The sequence below is a fragment of the Microplitis demolitor genome, chromosome 4, assembly GCF_026212275.2.
Source record: "Microplitis demolitor isolate Queensland-Clemson2020A chromosome 4, iyMicDemo2.1a, whole genome shotgun sequence".
Lineage (NCBI taxonomy): Eukaryota > Metazoa > Arthropoda > Insecta > Hymenoptera > Braconidae > Microplitis > Microplitis demolitor.
In genome coordinates, this window is record NC_068548.1 from 467,902 (window position 1) to 488,034 (window position 20,133).

The 20,133-nt window shown below is 33.8% G+C and overlaps 6 protein-coding genes across 6 annotated transcripts; 5 read left to right on the top strand and 1 right to left on the bottom strand.

Annotated features, from left to right (window-relative positions):
• Nucleotides 1–196: 196 nt before the first annotated feature.
• On the top strand, nucleotides 197–1,183 carry LOC103571337 (nuclear factor NF-kappa-B p105 subunit). The gene has a single exon (NM_001414878.1). The coding sequence runs from the start codon at nucleotides 220–222 to the stop codon at nucleotides 763–765; it is 546 nt and encodes a 181-aa protein (NP_001401807.1). The 5' UTR covers nucleotides 197–219; the 3' UTR covers nucleotides 766–1,183.
• Nucleotides 1,184–1,403: 220 nt separating this feature from the next.
• LOC103571336 (uncharacterized) lies at nucleotides 1,404–5,495 on the top strand. Its single transcript, NM_001414835.1, has 7 exons — nucleotides 1,404–3,210; nucleotides 3,288–3,399; nucleotides 3,811–3,917; nucleotides 4,625–4,813; nucleotides 4,948–5,037; nucleotides 5,192–5,317; nucleotides 5,399–5,495. The coding sequence occupies exons 1-7, from the start codon at nucleotides 3,113–3,115 to the stop codon at nucleotides 5,493–5,495; spliced, it is 819 nt and encodes a 272-aa protein (NP_001401764.1). The 5' UTR covers nucleotides 1,404–3,112.
• A 266-nt stretch (nucleotides 5,496–5,761) lies between these two features.
• On the top strand, nucleotides 5,762–7,564 carry LOC103571335 (hypothetical protein). Its single transcript, NM_001414834.1, has 4 exons — nucleotides 5,762–6,782; nucleotides 7,033–7,119; nucleotides 7,195–7,317; nucleotides 7,396–7,564. The coding sequence occupies exons 1-4, from the start codon at nucleotides 6,550–6,552 to the stop codon at nucleotides 7,556–7,558; spliced, it is 606 nt and encodes a 201-aa protein (NP_001401763.1). The 5' UTR covers nucleotides 5,762–6,549; the 3' UTR covers nucleotides 7,559–7,564.
• A 762-nt stretch (nucleotides 7,565–8,326) lies between these two features.
• LOC103571334 (uncharacterized) lies at nucleotides 8,327–9,952 on the top strand. Its single transcript, NM_001414833.1, has 4 exons — nucleotides 8,327–8,584; nucleotides 8,835–8,921; nucleotides 9,011–9,136; nucleotides 9,214–9,952. The coding sequence occupies exons 1-4, from the start codon at nucleotides 8,352–8,354 to the stop codon at nucleotides 9,311–9,313; spliced, it is 546 nt and encodes a 181-aa protein (NP_001401762.1). The 5' UTR covers nucleotides 8,327–8,351; the 3' UTR covers nucleotides 9,314–9,952.
• Nucleotides 9,953–11,570: 1,618 nt separating this feature from the next.
• Nucleotides 11,571–12,113, bottom strand: LOC103571340 (hypothetical protein). The gene has a single exon (NM_001414838.1). The coding sequence runs from the start codon at nucleotides 11,892–11,894 to the stop codon at nucleotides 11,586–11,588; it is 309 nt and encodes a 102-aa protein (NP_001401767.1). The 5' UTR covers nucleotides 11,895–12,113; the 3' UTR covers nucleotides 11,571–11,585.
• A 376-nt stretch (nucleotides 12,114–12,489) lies between these two features.
• Nucleotides 12,490–15,195, top strand: LOC103571341 (hypothetical protein family 5). Its single transcript, NM_001414839.1, is given in 4 exon segments — nucleotides 12,490–12,920; nucleotides 13,024–13,264; nucleotides 13,719–13,805; nucleotides 13,900–15,195. Coding segments are annotated over 3 exon segments (1,602 nt in total). The 5' UTR covers nucleotides 12,490–12,920; the 3' UTR covers nucleotides 15,174–15,195.
• Nucleotides 15,196–20,133: the final 4,938 nt, after the last annotated feature.

Consider the following 20,133-nt stretch of genomic DNA (forward strand, 5'->3'; position numbering starts at 1 on the left):
ATTGTTGCGTCTTATTGTCCATAAATGTGATGTAATTATTCGCGAAAGTGTTTGAGTGATAAACTTTAAACTTTTATTTGACAAGACTTAATTCGATAAGAACATAAACAAGAGTATTTAACGGAACCGCTAACCGATCGTAAGACATTTGTAACTGTACCTTTTATTTGTATACTTGTAATTACATAAAGAAATAATTGACTAAGGAAGTGATTGGACATGTGGTCACTGCAAGATTCTATCTTCACTTGTGAACGAAATCATGAAGGTGAGAACATAATTCACTATCTTTGCCGCAATGGAGGAGTCATTGATTTGCTGACTTTCCGAAATGCTATTAATGATGAAAATAGGTATCTGCTGTCGGAATACAATCGTGATGGAAAACAGTGTATGCATATTGTCGTAAGCCAGGATAAAGTTGATCCCATAAATAAACTCATGCTTTTGATGAAGTGGGGCGCGGATATCAATAGTAAGGATCAAAAAGATGGCAATACGGTTCTTCATATTGCAGTGCTTACAAACAACTACGAAGTGGCTAAATGGCTGTGCCAGCAGCCGGGAGTTGACATGGAGATTATCAACTTTGCTCGTAAGACTCCGTATCAGATTGCCTGCGACCGTGCCAATACCAGGATGATGGACCTACTCCGGAAGAATGGTGCACGATGTGACGTTCCATTGAAAATAAATACAGCTCGCCGAAGGGCAAGTCATGATTATGGTGTCAAGCTCATCAGAATGGGAGAATCAGCTCGTTAGTTAACGAGCGATACAACTTGAAACTCTGATAAGTTTTTGTAGAACTTGCAGTATCAATGCATTTATAAGTCATTATGTTCCGAAATTGTTAATTTTATGTGCCAAACAAACTTTTTAAAACTATTATGTGTAATTATTAACAGTTTTCCATTTCAAATAATTAGTCTAAGTAGATTCTTGTTTGCTTTTCTATGTTCGTAGTTCAGGCAAGCATACTCTCCGCGAACATTATTACAGTAAACTTTTGGCAACTTACTGTAAATTAATGAAACAGCAATAAAATAGCAATGTTTCAAATATTGTGATGGACATTTGCTTTTTAGCTGTCCCACTATCAGCACAAAACACATTTCAGTGCTTACGGTGTTTAATGTGATCTAAAATAAACAACAGGATATACTTTCGTTGAAAAATCAGTTACAAGGCTTTGTTCAGTATTTTTGTTCATCATTCAAAAAGCTATTATATTTTACAATAAATAAATTAATAATAGATATATGTAACATATATTATGAAATATGTGTTTACGATTTGGAAAAAATTGACTCAGATTAAAAGCTACAAAAATTTTTTCTCATTTGTTTTCTTTTATTAGTTGTTAAAAGGGGATATATATATATATATATATATATATATATATATATATATATCCCCCCTATACTTTAACTAATAGAAAGAATGAATATTTTTAAAAAATGATTTCGTTTCATTTCTCGTATTGAATTCAATGTTGTGATTTATTTGCCAACTTACTATCGCTCTATCTCACGTGACTAATATTGCAATACAATAATTTATATCATAAAAACTACGTGATAAAACACGTATATTTGTTAGTTGATGATGGTGTAGAAGTCAAAATTCTTCGATTGAAATAAATCAATTCAAATTATTCAATTCACATGGTGGCGTAGCTAGATCACGCATTCAATCTCAATCTGTCCAGAAATTTCCAACAATTTTCAACGAAATACTATACTAAGTATAAATCTATTAGCTTTTTGAATGATGAACGAAAATAGTGAATAAATTTCTGTAATATAATTAAAAGTGATGATGTCATCTGGTGATGAAAATAATGAAAATAATATCAGCAGAACCAACTGTTTTGATATTCTCCAACAGGTGTCATGTCGAAATTTTAGACCTAAAGTGTATTCCTAGTAGCGGTTTTAACGACAGTATGGCGTTTTTCATAGAAACTGCTCTTTTGCGTACTAGTAATGGTCTCCAAATCGAAATTTTCTAATTGGACGAAATTCATTGTAAACTTAAAGTAGAACTCCTGCAACATACTCTTACACTTATTTTCCGAGAATGTATACTATTTTCAGAATAAAGAAATACAACCCGTTAGCATATAGAACGTCCCGAAATCAGCTAATGCAAAATTTTTCCATCTCTTTGTTCATGAATATAATTATGCATCGACTTTTTGATAATCTATACACCCCATTATTCACGTGGACTGATTTAACGCTCCTGAATTGAGTTTCCATCCAAAATTTTCAAATATTTACGCAAATGATATACAAAATTGAACAATCGATGACGCACATATTCACATGTATAGCAACGTATTGAATAATTGCTTCACAATTTATTCCGAACGGTCATTATATTCATTTCAAAAAAAATTTTCTTCCGCTATGAATACTGTCGCAAAAATTTTGAATTCCTTCATTCGCTTACAGTGCGTGAGAGGCCAGGTACGTAAAAGAATTTTATTACACTGTTAATTCCATCAAAAGTTTCTGTTCCTCAATTCTAGAGATTTATTGCCCTCACAAATATTTATATTTTACGCTATTAACTTCGTATAAGCACATTAATCCTGATTTAAACTGGTGGTAAAAAACATTTCGCAGAAGCTGTTGAATTTGTTTTTTTAATGAGTTTTTCGCCCATTAGTTAATTAGCTAGCAGCTCACCTTTCACAAAAAGTAGTTGGTACATGCCAGTCATGTTTGGGTTGCGAACTAGGTCGGTAGTGTACTTATAAACATTGCTCTCATAGTTATTACCAATTAATTATTTCAATTGATCTCAAATTTACAATCGTGGGCCCTATTAACGTGTTATGATACTGTAAATAAGTTTTTAGTAATAGTGAAGAAATACTTGCAAGGTATGTGCTGACAAATCATTTTTTAAAGCAATTAACATTATCGTAGAACTATATGAATTAAAGCTCAAAATTGTCGATTGTAGAACAGGTTTGATAAGCGAATGTTATAACGATCAAAATAGATGAACCTTGAAAGCATTCATTGGAATGTAGCCTTCTTCAAATAATTTTTTTTAAACGCACGTGTTGGGATTCGAAAATCGATTTATCTTATGTATTATGTATCCAAAACGTTTGAACGAAATCTATTGTATTTTCAGAATGAGTGACTTCAGACCTCGTAGCTACTCTATTCGCGAGTTCCCATCTAACGGCATGTAAGTAAAATATAATTTCAGTAGGATTCATAAATGTAGAGTCAACGTTTTTTCTCCAACTCGTTTTTTGTTCACAGAACGAAGCAGGTCTCGCAGAGATCGATAGAAAATTCAGGTCATGAAACGAATACGGCCATCGAAAATGCGTTGGACAAGTTGAATAACCTAGTCGTTAATCCCGTTGGTCTGGTAAAAAAAGATAGTAAATTACCTCGTTATCGCTGAGATTAATATCCATTTATTCTTAAGCAATTTAATGCCTAGATAATAAATACTAATTCCTGCATAATTCGATAGTTTTATTATACTGCTGTCTGAATTTTACTGCTTACAAAGTTAATGAACATCTAATTTGAGTGAGTGCATTCCAGTCTGAGCCATTGTAATAATTCACGGCTTGGAAAATTGACTTAACTCCAGTGTTCTTAAGGCTTGAAGTCGCTTGAACATTTCTCTGTGTAAGTTCTAGCATGAAATGGTTAATGGGTTTGAATTCTATTTGAAAATATTTGCGGAATTGCTATTTGTTCAATTGAGAGAACATGACCTACAGTCAATACAGCCAATAGGCTTTTTGTGATTATAAGAATCTCTATTCAGTCATTTTTTAGTGACTTTTGCTACATGGAACAGCAACTCGGTCACTACAATGTTGGAATTTGCAACATGTGTGTACCAGAAACGGGTGAGGCGATGTCTGGCAACGAGTAAGACATGGTTTTCAAAATCCGTGATTCCATTCCACTAATTAATTAATCAATTAGATATAGAATATTTTTTTGTAAGAATGTTAATAACGTCCGTGAACCTGTTATCTCTAGAATTAAATTAAACATCCAGCTTATCAGTACGAAACTACACAAACTTTACAGTAATGAACCATTATTGTTATCATAGTTACGTAGTTATCCAATGCGAAGGTGAATAATATTTTTGTTAGAGTAGGTTAGGCAAGTTTATATTTCATTAAAACAATCAACTTATCGTAATACATCTCTAAGAATAGACAAACGAACGCACGTACGTAAATTAGTCACATTTGAATCAGAATATTGGGCTTATGGATGACCTACGTGTCAATAAACTGTTGAAATTGAATAGCGGATTGAGAAACATCTGGGCAAGATAGTGTTTTTTAAAAATAATTAAACTTGGTATGTGCTCGTAAAAAAAGATAATCATTTGTTGTTAAGAATCTTGGTTCACAACATAAAAAGAAGTTATCTTGAATGCAATTGACCTACGCTTTGATAAATCATAGCATTCTGGGCATGAAGCTAGTCTGTCGTTGGACGGGGAACACTAAACACTCGTATCTCAGTTTTCGTTGTATAAATTTTATTAAAATTATCTTGCTTTGTCATAAAAACGTCATGCAAAATTTAGATGCAAATTACGTTAAACTGTCGAGTAGAATTTTTGTGCCGATGGACTGGCCGGTTGGTCGATTCAAGAAACTGCTATTGTCATTAGCTAAAAAAGTGATTGACGATGTTGTTTCTGATCAGATAATCGTTTTACAAGTAAACAGGGTACCTACAACGCTGGCTCGATACCAAGATGAAAGTAGAGCCTACTACGTCTTTGAAAAAGTCCGCGATCAGTAAGTAGGCTATTGTTTTAAAGAAAACAAAGTACAGTACACACCAAGGCAAGGCACTCCGTGGTACTAATTAATAACTTCTGATGTTTATTTGCGTGTACCAAAGACTTAACAGTTTCCTTCATTCCTTGCAGAGAACTAACGGACGCATACATGATTGATGTGATCATTAGTAAAAATATCATAAAGGGAAGAAATTCTACGGGGGCTGGTACTTCAACTGCGTAAGTCATTACAACTACATCGCCTTTTTTTCTGAAATAGGCCCACGCTACGGGTGCTACGCTCACATTCTAGTTTTACAACGGCCCTTCCGAGCATGGAGTGAGGTTTCAAAGTCAAGCGCTAAAGGTTAATTCTATTTTTGAATTATTTCAGAGAGAACGCTTCAGCGAAACCGGTCGACGAAAATTCTAATAATGACATGTTGTTTGATGATTATGTTATTTGTACATATCAAACTGACAATCGAACAGCGTATTACGTAGTGCCGCCCACACAATTGTGAGTTTTTTGGGACATTCATGTGAAATTATATTGTAATATTTTTTGGATAGGAGCCTAATCTGAATTTTCTATTTTCAGTATACAGACGATGCGTCCTGAGAGAAATATCACACGTGCGACACATCAACGTACGTCAGGCGGTATTGAGAGGTGCTCATTATTTAGAATAATATAAAATAATTAATTAATATCCGTTTATAGTTTAGGTTTCTAAAGATGTGCAAATAGCAGAAAGAAATAAATCATACAACAGTAAAAACTAAAACGTAATTTTGTAATTTCAACCGGAACTGGCTTATCGTTGAAGAGACCTTGACCGTGTTCGGATTATGAATGTATTTCTTATCTTGTGTTATTTTTTTTTTTATTACAGACCGGGTGCGCGCCACGATGTTCTGCGTTTACTTGCCGAAATTGTGCTAACTTTTCTGTTTTTGATGATAATAATTAGCATGATCGTCTTTGTGTTGTTTAAGAACGAACCACTTGATGATTTATTTTAATAATGTTATCCCTTCGGTTTTTGTACAGAATAATTCTGTTTTTAATGTAAGAATTTAACAAATAAAACAATGGTCAAATTATAATTAGAGTTTCAACTTTATTTCAAATACTTTAGTAATTATATAATGATTAAAATCATGTAAGGAAGGTGTGCGCAAATCTATGCATTTCAGTCCGAAATGAATGGTCTTGCACACACTCACCCACAGCACATAGTTAATAGAACTGATATTAAACCGCCTTCTTGTCTGATTGTTCTAGTAATCTTTAGATCAGAGCATTAATAATAAACATGTAGTTCATTGTATATTCAAGTAATGCCAACCGCAAAATAACTTGCTATAACTGGACACCCTAAAATGACCATACTATAACGAATTCACTATCATTTTGTTTGACGAGAAATAATGCGCCTATTACGCCGTACTTCCGTGCCAATGAACTGATGACATTTAATGTTAAATAATAATCGGGCAAGGTCTTGTTTATCAACAGCTATTCAATTTAATACCTAGGTACTCTTACAAAAACAAAGCTAAGATTGGTTTTAATAATCTCGGGAAACCTGTTCCATACAAAACATCAAAAAAATTTCGCTTAAATGAGATTGATCTAGGCTTGATATAAATATAGAAATCTTGGGCATTGAGCTAATCAGTCTTCGGGTGGGAAGTACGCGCTAATATTTGTGGTTCAATAACGTAGATTGTATCAATACATAAGAAATGGAAGAATACTTAGTTGCATCGTATGATAAACTATCGCACAGAATTTTTGTGCCTAAGGGCTGGCCGGTTCGCGGATTCAAGAAACTCCTATTATTATTTGCTGAGAAAGTAATTTATGAAGATGACCCTGACCAGATAGTCATCTTGAGAATAAACGATATATCAACAATGTTGGCTCACCGCAAATATGGAAGTGAAACTTACTACATTTTTGAAACAATCTTCGATTAGTAAGTAGGCTATTAATTATTAATATTTTACTATACACCAAGGAAGGAAAGTATGAACCCGATTCAAGTATTGGCTATCCTCGCCCTTAGCTCAAGTAGACAATCAAACGTTTGGATTAGAATACCCTGCCTTCTTTTCTTGGTGTGTACTATACTACTAGCGTACTGTTTGTATTCCCGAAGTGAGTGAAGCAACACTTCAGCAACGGATAAGCATTGAATAATTAACAGTTTTCTTTATTTGTTTTAGCGGACTAAAGGACGCACACATCATTAATGTTGTCTTTACTGACCTTGCAATGATAAAAAATCCAGTAGCGGCTGATGCTTCAAATTCGTAAGTAATCGTAATTGCAACAATAATTTCCTTTAACTAATTTTGTTATTAATTTTATTATAAAATTTTTCGTAGAAAATCTTCAGCGGGAACGGTCGAGGAAATTTCCGATAATGAGATACCAGTTGATGACTACATTGTTTGTAAGGAACAGAGTTATTATATAACGACGCATTATGTTGTGCCAGTCACACAAGTGTAAGTATTATTACGGACATGTGAAATTTAATTACTATATTTTTCGGATAGAAGCCTAATTTGGATTTCTATTTTCAGTATACAGTGGATGCGTCGTGAAGCAGATACCATCCACACAGTGGATTCTCATACTTCAGCAGATTTATCTAGGTACTTATTGTTCATATTCCTTGAGATATGCGAACAGCAGATAGAAACTAAATTAGACGGCGATGGAGGCATAATCGTAGTTTTAGACTAATCATCTCGGAACAGGTTTTGCGTTGCATAAACCTTGACCATGTTCAAAGTACTCACGAATTTCTGTCATGTTGTTTATTTTTTTATTTCAGCGAAATTATGTGCTGTGATGTTCTGCGGTCACTTGTAGTAATTGAGACCTTTTTCCTCATTTTCATAATAGTGTTTCTCTGTGAATTCTTTTACAATCAGCCATCTGATGGTTTATCTTAGTAATATAGCTTATTGAACTTTTTATAAACTATAATTGTGTTTTTGATATTAGTACTTTGAAAATAAAACAACATGCTAAATACAGAATGTTTGGTTATTTTTAGATTATAGCTATTCATAATAAATATGTACTTTATTATATATCCATATACTACAAACGCAAAATTACTTGCCATAATTCGACACCCCAAAATAACCATATCGAAAAGAATTCACTCATATATTGTTAGGTAGAAAATAGAACGATTATCACGCCGCACTTACGTGTCTATCAACTGCTGACATTGAATACCGGATTGAAAGACATTGGGGTAAGATTTTGTTTATCAAAAGTTAGGTATTTACTTTAGTATACAGTCATGCAAATAAAACTAAAAACTGGTTTTAATAATCGTGAGAAGCTTGTTTCATCCAAAACATCAAAAAAACTTTGCTTCAATAAATGACCTAGGTTTAATATAAATATAGAAACCCCAAGTACTAAGCTAGTCAGTCGTCGGGAGGGGAACACTAAATACTAATATCGAAAGTTCAGTGACGTTCATTTTATTAATACTTTGTGATTTTGACAAAAAAACGACATGGAAGAACACTTAACTGCAAATTATGTTGAACTATCTAGCGAAATTTTTGTGCCCGAGGACTGGCCGGTTCGCAGATTCAAAAAAATGCTATTATTAATAGCTAAGAAAGTGATTAATAGTGATGATCACGATAAGATAGTCGTCCTTCGAGTAAACGATTTACCTACAATGTTGATCCAATACCAAAATGCAAATGGAAGTTACTACATTTTTGAAAAAATTTCCAATCAGTAAGTAGGTTATCGTTTAAAAAAAATAGTATACAGCATACCGAGGAAGGAATATATAATGTCCCGACTTGAGTGATTGCCACCTCGTCTTTGGCTTGGGTAAACAATAACATGCTCCAATTAGATAGCCCTACTGCCCTTCCTCGGTGTGTAATATACTACTAGCGTAACGTGTGTATTCCCGAAATGGGCGAAGCGACGAATCAGCAGCAAGTGACCAAGAATTAACTGTATTTTTTATTTGTTTTAGAGAAATAAGGGATGCATACATCATAGATGTTGTCTTTAGTGATGCCGCAATGATAAATAACCCCATGGAGGCTGGAGCTTCAACTTCGTAAGTATACTTACAATCATGAAAGCAATTTAGTGGTTGTAGCACTAAATCTACGGTGTAATACATTTATTTTAAAATTATTATTTCAGAGGAAATTTATCAGCGGAAACGATCGATGAAAATTCCAATAATGAGGTATCAGTTGATGACTATGTTGTTTGTACCAGTCAGAATGATCATGGAACAACACATCGTATCATGCCAGTCGCAGAAATGTGAGTTATTAGTAGTATGTGATATTAAATCGTTATATCTTTCGGATAGGAGCTTAAATTGGGTTTACTATTTTCAGTGCACAGATGATGATGTGTCTTGAGATAAATACTGCACATGCAGTAGATCCACATGCGTCAGGAGGAGCTTTATTGTATGTATTGTTTAAAACAATATAATATCAATTAATATTCACTTACATTATACATTCTTAGAGATTTTGTGACCAATCAACTTGGAACTGGTTTTGCGTTGCATAGATCTTGACCATGTTCGGACTATTAACATATTTCTAACGACGTATTATTTCTCTTTCATTACAGGGAGGTTCTGCGCTTCGAAGCACAGCGTTTACTCGTAGACATTGGGATATTTTTAATATTTCTCATGATAGTAGTCTCTGTGATCGTCTATAAGTTCTTGAAAAATGAACCATCTGATGGTTTATTTGAGTAACGCTGTTTATTCAGATTTCTGTAAAAAATAATTGCGGTTTTGGTGTAAGAATTTGGGAAATAAAATAATATTCTAAATATAACTAGAATTTCAACATTAATTCTTTTATTTTAGTAACCACATCATGATTAAAATATTTATGGCCGTCTTTTAATTGTTACCTCTGGTTTTGTTTACTACTGCAGATTCTTTTTGGTTGCAGAGTATGGAATTAACTAGAGGGCAATACTGCGTTGTATAATTTATAGAAATGCTTTTCTTGGACACGGAAAAATATCAAGTTGTACCAGCTTCATGGATTTCGCCAGGTTCAAACGAGCAGCAAGTTTTGGTAGCATTCCCGTTGATGAACAAAAAAAAAACTATTGCAAGCAGTTCAAAATAGGAAACTACCTAGTGAAAAGTGGCTTTTATTTCCTGCAGTTATTGAATTCGTGACCGGTAAATGAAATTTTAAACTTTTCGAAAATAAAAGAATCAGGGATCAGGTACGACCCAAAAAGTATTAAGAATCTAGTGAATGTCATCTGAGCTGCAAGACTGTTTTTGTCACCACTCGCCATAGACAAGAAGTTAAACCCGTAGATCATAAGTTCTTGCAAATGTCAATTGTTTAATGATGTGAATACGTATTTAAATTAGTTTTTTAGGTTTAGTGATGTAATTATGAATAAAGACTATTCTTAAAGCCATTGGTTGGTTATTTCAATTGACTAAATACGCGCATCCATTCTATATTAGGTCAAGTATTAGAATCGGATAAATCAATCAAATGTATCTGTGTCAAAAGATTCGTCATTGCCCAAATGGCACATTCATGCATGACTGATTGTAATAGTTATCGTGTTGCTAAAAAGAGAACAAGAGACTTTTATAAGTCTGCGCATCGTTTGATACTCAGCCAAAATATTAGTAAATTCTTCAAAATAAAGAACAATTATTGAAAATAGTAATTTATTAACCCAATTTATCTTGATTTCGTATCTTGGCGTCAGAAAAATCTGTAAAGAAACAAAAACCTTTTAAAGATTTACAGCATAAAAACAAGAATAAATTGGAACAGTAAATATTTAGGTATACTATGGCTATGGCCATGATTTTAAAGAAAACCCTTTTTAGAAAATGAGACTAGGACTAGAAGCATTAACCAGAAGCTCTCTATTTTCTGAAATGGAAGGGACGTAGGTCCATAGAGGCTTGAATTCGAGGTGGTTGTAGTTATATCTCACATCCTAATGGAATGTGATCTTTGAACATATCTCCAAAAAATGTCCAATACTAGTCACTTGATTATGTTTTAAACTAGGAGTGTCGTCTGGGCGAAAGGTGGGGTCAGTCGCAATGCGTATGTACTCAGAACGGGAGAGGCAATAATAATCCCGTTTTATTAGATAACTAGCAGTGACTTTTAACCACCTCATTTGTTCCTACTTACTTAATTTTTCAAATTTTTGTTATTAATAATTTCCAAGACTGCAAGTACACAGTAAAATAATGACATTGATTTACAAACCTTTTTAAAAAACAATGAGGACTACAGTACTATATTTTTCATCGGGTTCAACACTTTCATCGCCAATTTCACGGAACCATAAATGATCTTTCTGATCATCAACTATCGTTGCTGTTACATTTTCAATAGTTACAGTTGTACCAAAAATTGTATTATGAGATGCCCAGTGATCACGCATGTATTGGAACAAAACTATTTCAATTACATCCACCGAATACTCTAGCCACTGTACCGGTAATACAAACGAGTTTTGTCTGAACATATTTTATTAGTTTTCCATTATGTTTTATCACTAACTGATTCGCGACAACAACTAATACGTCCTCTCAAGATAAAATCAAATGGCGGACTCATGGGGCAGAAAATATATAAGTTCAAATAGTTCAATTGTTTATCAATTGAGAACTTTTATAACGGATAATTTCGTCAATAGGTTATTGTAAAATTTTACTCAGCTACATCTTACCTTCGTTAGTTATTGTTCACTGCAGTGTCCCCACTTCTAGAGCTTCAAAATATTCTATCTTCATTCGAGAATATCTTGTCAAGTCAACTAAATGACATGTTTCGTCGATTCTTCGGAACCATAAAGTGGACTTGTATTCCACTGATATAGCCGCCACACCAAAAATGGAAACCATTGTGTTCTCGGAAGTATTGTACTTTTTACATTGTTTACTTATTTCTTTTTGCAAAGTGTATTCTAACACAGGCCGCGGACAAAGTATCCACTCGACTGGTATAAAACAAGAACACTCTATAAATGAATATTTGAATCGAAGTGTTGACATTGTGTACACGATAAACACTATTAACGCACTTGAATGACTGATGCTTAATAACAACCGACTGGCAAACACTCACGTATTTATAGATATGAGTAAGTGTTTGTTTTGGCAAAAAATCAAGTTCATGAAACCACAAAACGTAGCATAAATAAAAAAACTGAAAGATTAAACAGTGATACGGCTTTTGTTAGTGAATAACTTTCAGTCATTTACATAATCTTATCTAACGGACAATAACAAGCTGATAAGACCATTCTGAAAACAGGACTTATCAGCGCTGATGTAACAAATTAATGTAATGGACCTCGTTTTTTTTTAGGTCGGCATAACACAGGTGTAATAACAATTTAAATACATTGTTCGTATACAAACGTGTCGGATAGTTATGTATAGTTATTTGCTACACGTTGACCTCGACGTTATTAGTTCAACCATATCACGCAAGTATATTTAAGCACAAAATTTTATTCTACAAAATTTTTTCTCAACTACATCTTTAGAGAATTCGGAGATCAGTTTAAAATTAATTTCAATAATTGCTTATCATAATTTTACTTACTCTCTAAACATAAATTAGTGAAAATAACTGAATATTCACTAATTCCAAGTGCAAACTGAACCTCTAATTTCAAAAAGTGGTTCGATTGACACTCAGAAGCCAAGTGTCTAAAATTTATGATAAATTTCGAGAATTCCTATTCTGCCATTTTCCCATAAAACAAATAAAAGCGGGTGTTATTTGATTTATGTTCAGCACTGTACTAACGTCAGTAATAAAACTGACTGATTGTTAACCTATGCCATAAAAAACATACGATAAGACAGGTTTATAAATAGAGCCAACGCGTCATATAGCGACCGTCAGTCAGCTCTGTGCTGTCTTCATGCTAACATGTCTTTTGACTTTTTAATTTTTAAAGCGGGGTTTATTCTGATTAATTCAGGGGATTTTTTAGTAAAAGTAATGAAATTAATACTTCAGAATTATCAATTCGACAATCAATTTAGTTCTGCTAATTGTACCTAAAGGTGAGATTCATATTCAACATCTAATATCCGTTTGTGCAAGTCGTTTGTATATTTGTGTCTATTCGAATAATTTTGACAAACGGAATGTTTCTTTTCATTTTAGATGGATATAAGGATAGCTTACCGATATTATGTTGTTAAATTTTTGGATCCGCCATACAGTGACATCGATCAATACGTTTGCATTCCGGATTCGTGGATTCAGTTACGTGAAATAGCCGATCAAGTAGTTGTTGCTAAATTTCCCGTTGAAAATTTATCAATAACAAAAAAACGTGTTAAAGATGATGAGGTTTTCTCAGATGGTTGGTCAATTTATGTGGCTGAAGTTAAATATGGCACTGGTAAGTAAATTTCTAAGATTCAAGTGTGTTATGGTTTCCATTTAACATTATGTTTTAAAACAGACTTTTCTGAAAAAATTATAAGTTTTAAAGTGAGCAAAAAGTCAAAGAATGATATATAAAATAAAAAACAACACTCTGGTTTAAAATAGTCATTTCTAAGAGTGTCGTCGGTTTCGGTTATCACTCGTTATCTTTAATAAATGTGTCATGTGCGGATGTTTTTCCGTAACAATAAAATTAATTGATGATCGTGTGTACTCTGCGCGTATATACCAAGCGAGATATGAGACATGCGTATTAGATTGAATTGAAGGGAATTGAAAGTAGCTGTGGTTTAATATCGAACGTCATTTTGGAATTGAATAATATTTACATTAAAATGTTGATATATTAGAAATTAAAGTGTTTGATTTTTAAAGTATGTGATTATTTTTTGTTTTTGTTCTCACAGATTCTTACGAAGACGCAGAAAAATACATCAAAACACTCAATGAAAAATTAATTAACAAGCAAAGCTGTTCAGGACCGGTCAATAATGGCTAGTTTTTCGTTTTATGACAGAACTCTTGTATAAATTGTTCTGTTTTTTTTTTTTATGTATTCTTTGAAATTCATGGCAATGTTTATTCCAGGCAATGGACCGTCCAAGATAATGGAGAGCTTACGAAGGTCCAAGCGAAATCAGTCAAATCTAAGTGTAAATAAACCTCAAATATCTGAAGCTCCGTCAAACTATACCATAGAACGCGTATCAGAACAGCTAGCGGTGATCGGTACAGAAATAGAAACTCATAAAAAACAAACTAACGGAGTCGAGACTGTTAACTCTGCGAATGAGGTCATAAAACAGACGAATGCCTCATTTGAATCATTAAATGACAAACAGCTAATATCGAATTGGGAAAATTATGCGTATGAAATTACCGTTAGACAAGAAAATAATAATGAGGAATCAAACAATGTTGATTCAGTTGGAAATAATAATAGTCTAGAAGGCATAGAAGCAAATAAATCACTAGTGAATCATGATGACCCGCAATCAATAAACGAATCATTGAATCCTTTAATAATTAGCGAACCAATTTCAGATACTAGCAAACCAGGTCAGGTAAAAAACGCCAATGACATCTTTTTTGAAGAAGGCTTATCATTCCTCGATCATATGAGCGATGCATTGTTTCAAAACTGTACGGCTTTAGAAAAATTAATGAATAAGGTAAAAAATTGCTATGGTAGCGGAAGTTGTGATCTTATTAATACTACAATAAAAGATATGGTAGCTCCGGTGGTAGAAGAGAAAGGACGTGAAGAGAAAGAAATTGAAAGAAAAAGACAAGTGGCAAAAAGAACACAAGCTGAAATAGGGATTATTAAAAGAAGAGAGGCTGAAAGGAACGAACAGGAATATGATAATGTTGCTGATAATGATGAGGATGATGATAATGATGATGATGATTATGTGAAAAGAAAACGATTTCAATCTCGCAAACTTTCTTTACCACCTGAATATGATAAAAATGACTCAAAATGGACTTTAAGGTATCGTGAGTACGCACCAGGGCTTGTTGAACTTATGGAACATACAGGCGTGTATATCAATGCTCTCAGACTTATGAATTGTAAAAGATTAGCGAAAAATTCTAAAACACTAGCACGATTATTGTTAGTAGAAATTTTTACAGAAAGTGCGTTGTATACATGTTCCTTAACTGGCGTTAGAGCTAAGGCATTCGATATCGATGGAACACATGTAAGGCCTGGATTGGATGAAAACGCAAGAACTGTTTTATTGACTTACGTTGAACAGTATGCCCAAGCCAATAAGTGGCCTAAAATAGACAACCAGTCTATTTTAAACAGTATACGTAATAAAATGCAAGAAATTAGATTCAAATGTAATAAATAAATACATTCATAGATTATTTCAATGTATTATTGTTAGAAAAGCTTACGGGTAATAAGTATTAGTTGATTTAAATATTTTCAAGAATTCATTAGCGTAATTTGATAAGATTTTTCCGCCTAGTGATTAAGTATACGTTTATAATATTATGTGTGGATATAAGAATCATAATATCCTGTGTTTTTTTCCTCCTCATTTTACTCTAACCACTAATTAATAATCGAAATAAGTCAAATTATCCTTAAATGGAATTTATCAGCAGTTGCCGTTCTGCTTAACTGTCAACAACTTGCTAAGATACTGATTTATATCATTTCCAATACGGAAACTGATTGCTTGGATGAAACATCTAGTAGTAGAAAATCAAATTGTTATTTATTGAACACATTTATTGCCTTTAATTAGTGTTTATAACCAACTTTACTATCGCATGTTTGTCCGTAAGTAAAAAGTACACCTGAATCGAAATTTTGAGCCCCATTCAACCCTCTTACTCTCGTCCTGTTTTGTTTATTTCATTGCTTAAAAAATCCAATAGATCGCTGTATATTTAAAATATTTATTTGTGCGCATCGTTCAATAGTTACGATTATAATTTAATAAAGTATATATTTTTTCATTAATAACAAGTTTCAAATCACATTACGTTTGTATAACACATTGTTTTTTCATTAGTGATTATAGCGTCATCCATAAAAGAGACAAAGCCAGATAGTTTGTCGCACTTACTTACACACACATTATACAGAAAAACAACCTTGAACAGTCTACTGTATATACATTTTGTATGTATTTTTATAGGACTTGAATCATAGTACGTGTTTAATGAAGCATTACGCATAAATAAAGCTTTTACTATTCTATGACTAATTCAAAAATATTAAAGCTTTTTCAATTATCAATATAGAGAGAAAATGTACCATAAAATCCATTATTGTGACACGGAAAAAAAAATTATTGTGATCAGCATGATATGATTTTCTGACACGATGCTCTTTAAGCTATTATTCGGAAGTTAGTTGGGTCAGCAATGCGTACATTTCTCTCAGTATGCCGCTGTCGGTTATTACCCCCCACTTTTCAAAAACCAGTCTAATGTCTCATTTATGCGAATTTATAAAAAGTTTGAAATAGTAGTGTAGTATGATAATAATAACAATAGAGTCATGTGGGGCAAGTATGCACATATATATTATACTCCCCCCTGTTAGAACTAATGAAATATAGAATTTTTTAAAAATTTCTAAGCAATCAATAAATCAGTGAATTATATTACAATCAGTGATTATTAACTAATTGAAATATTTTTTTCTGATTCATTTCAAAATAACATTTTCGCTCCCTTACAATATATACACATACCAGATAGACAATCATAAGCATTAATAATAATAATAAGATTAACTAGACTTGCCATAATTTTGAATTATTTAATCCGGACACTGAATAAATCATGAGTTATGTAGCAACTTGATATAAATACTTTCTCAATAAAAAAAAAAAAAAATATGTTGACTAACCTGGATATATGGTAACCTAATTTAAATGATGCTGCTAATACATACACATATATATATATATATATATATATATATATATATATATATATATATATATATATATATATATATATATAATTCAGAAAGAATATTTATTTAAAATATGTTTGCTCTTGTGGCCGACTAGTTTTGAGATCTCTGGTTTTAAATAAGGAAGTGGTTTGTGGGCGTTGCCTAAAAGTACGACAACGAAACTAATTTTGAAATATGGACACACATATGTGCGAGAATAGTTTGGGTTATTAATAACGATGTTAATGGGAAAAAATGCGTAAATTATGTAAAGTTTGGTTTTCTGTCACTGGATGTCATTTTACGGTTGGTCAGTTTCCAATGCACCTTGGAGTGACCATTCTTACGCTCTTTGCGTCTCCACTCTAATTGCGCGCGCATGTAGGTTGATCGGACGATCTGATTGGTTCGGAGAAGAAAAGTTGTTATGTTGGATTACTAATAGAATATGAGAATCGAGCGGGGTCTAAAGAAGCTTCAGCATCGTATTGGCTTTCGAAGCAGACTATGACGGCTGAAAAATTAAAAAACAAGGCGGATCTTCAGAACCTCAATCTGAATAAAGTACTAATAGCATGAAAGAGTTGGAAGAGAATGTCTGTGAGTTTTTATGAAAAGTGACTTGTAACTTTGCTTCTGTTGGGAATAACCCATCATACCATAAACGTTTTTTGTTCGTTATGATGCCCTGCAGTAGGAACAGCCATGAAAAGTCCCAGGAATAATTTATTTTTTGAGTTGAGACCTCTATGAGTATCGGGTGGACATGGGTGGAGATGATTTTCTATGAGGAGTACCCCGTAACTTTGCTCCTGTTGGGAATAACCCATCATACCATGAACGTTTTTTGTTCATTATGATGCCCTGCAGTAGGAACAGCCATGAAAAGTCCCAGGAATAATTTATTTTTTGAGTTGAGACCTCTATGAGTATCGGGTGGACATGGGTGGAGATGATTTTCTATGAGGAGTACCCCGTAACTTTGCTCCTGTTGGGAATAACCCATCATACCATAAACGTTTTTTGTTCATTATGATGCCCTCTAGTAGGAAAAGCCATAAAAAGTCCTGAGAATAATTTATTTTTTGAGTTGAGACATCTATGAGTATCGGGTGGAGATGATTTTCAATGAAGAGTAGCCCGTAACTTTGCTCCTGTTGGGAATAACCCATCATACCATAAACGTTTTTTGTTCATTATGATGCCCTCTAGTAGGAAAAGCCATAAAAAGTCCTGAGAATAATTTATTTTTTGAGTTGAGACATCCATGAGTATCGGGTGGAGATGATTTTCTATGAAGAGTAGCCCGTAACTTTGCTCCTGTAGGGAATAACCCATCATACCATAAACGTTTTTTGTTCATTATGATGCCCTGCAGTAGGAACAGCCATGAAAAGTCCCAGGAATAATTTATTTTTTGAGTTGAGACCTCTATGAGTATCGGGTGGACATGGGTGGAGATGATTTTCTATGAGGAGTACCCCGTAACTTTGCTCCTGTTGGGAATAACCCATCATACCATGAACGTTTTTTGTTCATTATGATGCCCTGCAGTAGGAACAGCCATGAAAAGTCCCAGGAATAATTTATTTTTTGAGTTGAGACCTCTATGAGTATCGGGTGGACATGGGTGGAGATGATTTTCTATGAGGAGTACCCCGTAACTTTGCTCCTGTTGGGAATAACCCATCATACCATAAACGTTTTTTGTTCATTATGATGCCCTCTAGTAGGAAAAGCCATAAAAAGTCCTGAGAATAATTTATTTTTTGAGTTGAGACATCTATGAGTATCGGGTGGAGATGATTTTCAAGGAAGAGTAGCCCGTAACTTTGCTCCTGTTGGGAATAACCCATCATACCATAAACGTTTTTTGTTCATTATGATGCCCTCTAGTAGGAAAAGCCATAAAAAGTCCTGAGAATAATTTATTTTTTGAGTTGAGACATCCATGAGTATCGGGTGGAGATGATTTTCTATGAAGAGTAGCCCGTAACTTTGCTCCTGTAGGGAATAACCCATCATACCATAAACGTTTTTTGTTCATTATGATGCCCTGCAGTAGGAACAGCCATGAAAAGTCCCAGGAATAATTTATTTTTTGAGTTGAGACCTCTATGAGTATCGGGTGGACATGGGTGGAGATGATTTTCTATGAGGAGTACCCCGTAACTTTGCTCCTGTTGGGAATAACCCATCATACCATGAACGTTTTTTGTTCATTATGATGCCCTGCAGTAGGAACAGCCATGAAAAGTCCCAGGAATAATTTATTTTTTGAGTTGAGACCTCTATGAGTATCGGGTGGACATGGGTGGAGATGATTTTCTATGAGGAGTACCCCGTAACTTTGCTCCTGTTGGGAATAACCCATCATACCATAAACGTTTTTTGTTCATTATGATGCCCTCTAGTAGGAAAAGCCATAAAAAGTCCTGAGAATAATTTATTTTTTGAGTTGAGACATCTATGAGTATCGGGTGGAGATGATTTTCAATGAAGAGTAGCCCGTAACTTTGCTCCTGTTGGGAATAACCCATCATACCATAAACGTTTTTTGTTCATTATGATGCCCTCTAGTAGGAAAAGCCATAAAAAGTCCTGAGAATAATTTATTTTTTGAGTTGAGACATCCATGAGTATCGGGTGGAGATGATTTTCTATGAAGAGTAGCCCGTAACTTTGCTCCTGTAGGGAATAACCCATCATACCATAAACGTTTTTTGTTCATTATGATGCCCTGCAGTAGGAACAGCCATGAAAAGTCCCAGGAATAATTTATTTTTTGAGTTGAGACCTCTATGAGTATCGGGTGGACATGGGTGGAGATGATTTTCTATGAGGAGTACCCCGTAACTTTGCTCCTGTTGGGAATAACCCATCATACCATGAACGTTTTTTGTTCATTATGATGCCCTGCAGTAGGAACAGCCATGAAAAGTCCCAGGAATAATTTATTTTTTGAGTTGAGACCTCTATGAGTATCGGGTGGACATGGGTGGAGATGATTTTCTATGAGGAGTACCCCGTAACTTTGCTCCTGTTGGGAATAACCCATCATACCATAAACGTTTTTTGTTCATTATGATGCCCTCTAGTAGGAAAAGCCATAAAAAGTCCTGAGAATAATTTATTTTTTGAGTTGAGACATCTATGAGTATCGGGTGGAGATGATTTTCAATGAAGAGTAGCCCGTAACTTTGCTCCTGTTGGGAATAACCCATCATACCATAAACGTTTTTTGTTCATTATGATGCCCTCTAGTAGGAAAAGCCATAAAAAGTCCTGAGAATAATTTATTTTTTGAGTTGAGACATCCATGAGTATCGGGTGGAGATGATTTTCTATGAAGAGTAGCCCGTAACTTTGCTCCTGTAGGGAATAACCCATCA